This window comes from Lactuca sativa, chromosome 7 (assembly GCF_002870075.4).
Source record: "Lactuca sativa cultivar Salinas chromosome 7, Lsat_Salinas_v11, whole genome shotgun sequence".
Taxonomy (NCBI): Eukaryota; Viridiplantae; Streptophyta; class Magnoliopsida; order Asterales; family Asteraceae; genus Lactuca; species Lactuca sativa.
Window position 1 is genome coordinate 45,890,982 of NC_056629.2, and position 5,687 is coordinate 45,896,668.

General features: G+C 34.7%; 1 protein-coding gene across 1 annotated transcript; it reads left to right on the forward strand.

Annotated features, from left to right (window-relative positions):
* Positions 1-683: 683 nt before the first annotated feature.
* Positions 684-3,135, forward strand: LOC111890902 (pentatricopeptide repeat-containing protein At5g46580, chloroplastic). Its single transcript, XM_023886972.3, has one exon. The coding sequence runs from the start codon at positions 847-849 to the stop codon at positions 2,971-2,973; it is 2,127 nt and encodes a 708-aa protein (XP_023742740.1). The 5' UTR covers positions 684-846; the 3' UTR covers positions 2,974-3,135.
* Positions 3,136-5,687: the final 2,552 nt, after the last annotated feature.

Sequence of the window (5,687 nt, forward strand, 5' to 3'; positions counted from 1 at the left end):
AAAAATCTTGTGTTTAATTTTTCGAGTTTCGTTGTTGGGGTTTTCATGTTCAAGAAATTCGGAAAGAGTTCAAGAGACACATACATTCAAACACACACACACATACAAACAATGAACATAAACACACTCTCATACAAGAACATATAAAAAAAACGTTGTTGAAAAAATCATATTCTGCTGGAGAATATGATCAGATGCTCATCGGAGGTACCATGGACACTGTAAAACGTCTAAATCTACAATAACCAATCATAATTATATTTTTAAACTATATATATATATATATGGTAAATTTCATTAACCCAATTTAAAAATTACAATTTCTAGCCAAAATAAAAGCTAGCTATTTTTGCTAAGACACCCCATGTATTTTGATATATATATATATATATATATATATATATATATATATATATATATATATATATATATATATATATATATATATATATATATATATGGTAAATTTCATTAACCCAATATAAAAATTACAATTTCTAGCCAAAATAAAAGCTAGCTATTTTTGCTAAGACACCCCATGTATTTTGAAGATTTTCGATTTTCCTTAACATTAGTTTGGTTTAAACATATTTAATTATTTATAAATAACAAAAATAAAATTATAAAATAAAATGTGAAATCAACAAAAATACCAAGGACTATTGAAGTTGAAGTTAATCCCCAACAGTCATTCGTTTGCTTGGGATAACGTTATGCAAAATATCCAAATACACTCAGAGTCCCCGCTCCCCAAAACCCTTCTTCAATCTCCCTCTCTCCTTGCAGCTTCTGGGTTTATGGCGTAACAGGTAATCCTTCGAAACTCTAAGCTTTTATTACACAACAATGGCTTCCACTTTCTTCACTGCAAATTCATTAGACCTAAAACATCATCACAATCAAATCCCCTTCACCTTCACCTTCACCTTCAACTCGCCAAAACGAATAAAGAAATCGCCATTTTTCTACTGCAATTCCTCCAAATCACCACCTAAACCATCGATTCCAGACCTATCAGAAGACACCAAGAAGCAAAACCCTTCTTTAGCCGATCAACTCAAAACCTTATCCACAACAACCCTCTCAGACCCCCCACAAAAAACCACCCAATTGTTGACAAAACCTAAGTCGATTTGGGTCAACCCGACGAAGCCTAGACCTTCTGTTCTTAACCTTCAAAGACAAAAAAAAACTTCTTATTCGTATAACCCCCAAATTAGAGACCTTAAACTGTTTTCTAAGAAGCTTAATGACTGTGAAAACTCTGAAGAAGCTTTCCTGAAAGTTCTTGAAGACATCCCACATCCACCCACTAGAGAAAACGCACTTTTGGTACTCAATAGCTTGAAACCATGGGAAAAGGCTATGTTTTTCTTCAATTGGCTCAAAACCCAAGATTCATTCCCTATGGAAACCATATTCTACAATGTTACCATGAAATCTTTGCGATTCGGAAGGCAATTTCAGCTCATTGAAGATCTTGCTAACGAAATGATTAGTAACGGAGTTGCATTAGACAACATAACGTACTCAACCATCATTACATGCGCAAAAAGATCAAATCTTTTCGATAAAGCAGTCGAATGGTTTGAGCGAATGTACAAAACAGGACTAATGCCCGATGAAGTTACTTACTCAGCTGTTCTTGACGTCTATGCCAAGTTAGGTAAAGTTGAAGAAGTCATGAGTTTATACGAAAGAGGAAGAGCAAGCGGGTGGACCCCAGATGCAATCGCTTTTGCAGTGTTAGCAAAAATGTTTGGTGAAGCAGGTGATTACGATGGTATACGATACGTTCTTCAAGAAATGAAATCTCTAGATGTAAAACCAAACTTAGTTGTCTTCAACACATTATTAGAAGCAATGGGGAAGGCCGGAAAACCGGGATTAGCCCGGAGTTTATTCGAAGAAATGGTGGCTGCCGGAGTTTCACCGGACGCAAAAACCCTAACTTCATTGGTCAAGATTTACGGGAAAGCAAGGTGGGCCCGGGATGCATTAGATCTATGGCAAAGAATGAAATCAAACGGGTGGCCAATGGATTTCATTCTTTACAACACCTTATTAAGTATGTGTGCGGATCTTGGATTACAAGAAGAAGCCGAAAATTTGTTTGATGACATGAAACAATCGGTAAATTGTAAACCCGATAGTTGGAGTTACACTGCGATGCTTAACATATACGGAAGCGGCGGGAACGTTGAAAAAGCGATGAATTTATTCGAAGAAATGTCACGAGAAAATGTCGCGATTAATGTCATGGGGTGTACGTGTTTGATTCAATGTTTGGGTCGGGCGAAAAAGATAGACGAATTGGTAACGGTTTTCGATACATCGGTCGCGCGTGGGGTCCGCCCTGATGATCGGTTATCCGGATGTTTGCTTTCAGTTGTGTCGTATTGTGAATCGGGTGAAGATTTGGATAAAGTTATCACGTGTTTACAGAAATCTAACCCGCGATTGGTTTCTTTTGTGGATTCATTAGAATCGGAAGTCGGGATCGAAACTTTAAAGAATGAATTCAAAACAATCTTAAATGAAACCGAAGTTGAGGCGCGAAGACCGTTTTGCAATTGTTTGATTGACATTTGTAGAAAAAGAAACTTAATCGGGCGGGCACACGAGTTACTTTACATGGGGACAATGTACGGGTTGTACCCGGGGTTACACACGAAGACACCCGAGGAATGGCGGTTGAATGTTCGGTCACTATCGGTGGGTGCGGCTCACACCGCGTTTGAGGAATGGGTGCGGACTTTGAGTGAAATGGTTAACCGTTATGAGCCGTTGCCCGAGTTGTTGTCGGCTAGTACAGGTGCGGGGACTCATAAGTATTCACAAGGGCTTGGGAACGCGTTTGAGTCACATGTGGCGAAGCTTTCGGCTCCTTTTAGGGCGAGTGATGAAAAACCGGGTGTTTTTTTCGCGAGTCGGGAGGATATTGTGTCATGGGTGCAATCGAAGGTGGTTTAGGGTTTATGGGTTATTGTTTTAGGATTTGAGTATGTTTTTACAGCTTTAGATACGGAGTTTATAATGATTCTTATTTGAAACGAGCTATATGTTGAAGGTTTTACTAGAATATGATGTGCTAGACGTGGGGTTAAATGCAAAAAGTAGCGACATGTTTTTTGATTGATTTGTTTCATTTGTTTCTTTTACAACATTGGAGTTTGAATATCTAACCAATTATGTCAATATCATTTGATGAAAAGCTAAGAAGATCATGTTTTGGATCTTCGCTGTAGGCTTGAAAGGCAAATTCTAGGTAGTTAAGGAACCAATAACATAAGATCATTAAGTTTGATAATTAACTCTTTGGCAATTTCTAGGTACCTAAGGAACCAATAAATAAAGTAACTAAAAGACATATTTTTATGTAACTCATATAAATTTGAAACATGACACATATTTTCTATCACATATAATACTATTTTCGTGCAAGGAGACGACTTCAAAAAGCTTCAATATATGCTACCCATCAAAAGAGGCTATACACTTAGGTTTGGAGGAGTGGTGCAGATAACATCGAACTCCACCCCCTCCCAAACATACACCCACATCAGCCTAGGCTTGCCAAGAGGAGAGAGATTCAGCAAGGTTTTGCCGAGTTGAGAGGACGGTGTTCCTTTTATTGCTGAGCTCCATGTCACCCTCCCCTCACCCTTGTCGAGTTCATTTTCTTTCCATTTCATTCAACCTTATGTTTAGGCGTCATTTATCGCAAAATTTAAAGGGGTGACTTCTTACTAGCATAAAGTTAGAAAAAAACATTAAGAAGATTAAACTAAAATTGAGTTTTAAGCCCATGAATCTAATTCATTTTATAGTTTTCCATGTGTTTGTGATTGTTTATTTAAAACAATTTTTGTTTTAATTTTATTTTATACGAGTGTTTATTAGTTTATCCGATGTAAAAAATAATGTTTTTGAAAAAAACTATGATTATTTTTTCTGATATCAAAACATAATAAGTTGATAAGTTTTTAATGTTTGACAAATTTTGTTTATATGTGTAAAATGAACGAAAATGACATCTTATATTTACCATTTCTTTAAATTAAGGGTAAAAGTGGAATTTAGTATCTGTCATTAATAAATAAATCTAATAAATTAAGGGGGTGTTTGAGATTTCATCTAAAAACTCATTTTTAGCTTATGGATTGCTTGAAAAGTCAATAATTTAAAAAAAAGTGTTTGGATATCTAAGGACTTTTAAAACAACTTTTGGTTTAGCATTTGAAAATGAGTTTTGAAAAAGCTACAATTTGTGACTTCTTGGAATGACTTATGACTTAGGCTGAAAGAAGTGAGACTCGCTACCCCACTCGTTAGGCTTGCTATCCATGGTGGAACGCTCGCTAGGGGGGTCGCTACCTCCGACTCATTGCAACCTTGGCGACAAGAGAGAGAAACCTTTTGTGCAATGTGATTGGTGGAAGACAAATTGGTAAGAGGAAAGAGAAATTTGAGAAAGAAAATAATGATTTTGATTGATTATTTTCTTTTTGTGTATGTGTGTGTTTTATTTATTTATTTTTTAGTTTTTTTTAGAAAAAATCAAATGATTCTGATTGACTCTTTTTCAATTGAATTTAATATTTTTTCTAAAATCCAAGTGTATATGAAGCTTAGGTGGTAGGTAAAAATATGATGTGACGAGGTGTTAAACGCGTTACCACTCCCTATAGCATTATTAGAATAAAAAACAAACAAATATCAATAAGTTAGCCTACCACTTTTTAACTTATTGAATTATTGACTTTTGCCACTAAAAAACTAATCTAAACACTTTTTTAAAATCTCTTTTTCCCACATTGATAAGTCAATAAATCATTTTGATAAAAGTCATTTTTAACTTCAAAAAAAAAAAAAAAAATCTCAAACACCCTTTAAATCAAAGTAACTTATTACCAATACTTCAACGAAATGGTTATTACCGGTACCACACCGAAATAAACAAAATATTTTTTCCGTAACCTAAAAACTTGAAAGTGCTTATTACAACTGTGAAACTGGATTAAACTAACAAACAATTTAAATAAACAATCTTAAACACTCCTTACTCCTGTTACAAATCCATAAGAACGATTGTGTAACAATTTTCTCAAATATCAAAGCCTTTTTTCGGCTTGATAGGTACGAACAATGCAACATTGTGAAACCTCTAAAGAAACCATATAATTGTAAGAATGACAACTTATAAAAACTTTCTTTACAGATCACCTGCTTTTGATAAGATTCAACCAAGAGAAAATGTCAACCATAATATGCATATTAGGCAGATAGACACATCACCACGAAGTAATCTTTTTCCAAATTGCTATATAGCTAATTCACAAGAAATGAAAATATGATCTCCTTGTTCTCGGAATTGATCGCAAACCGAGTAAAGGAGGGAGTCAATATCCAAGCTTCATTTGTGCAAAGTCTCTTTTAGACGATCAAAATTCGTCAAGCAAAATATTCTAATTTAATGTGAACAAGCTTGATCCATTTAGTAGCATCAGTTATGACCATTAAAAAGCCACTATGTAAAAATGACTTAAAAAGGTAATGAAGTTTCCAAAATATATAAAAAATACAATTGTTGTTTTTTCGGTACAAAAAAACCATTGAAGTATACAATTTGTACACAGAATACCAACAAAGTACACATTTTTTCAAATAAAACATTATGGTAACCG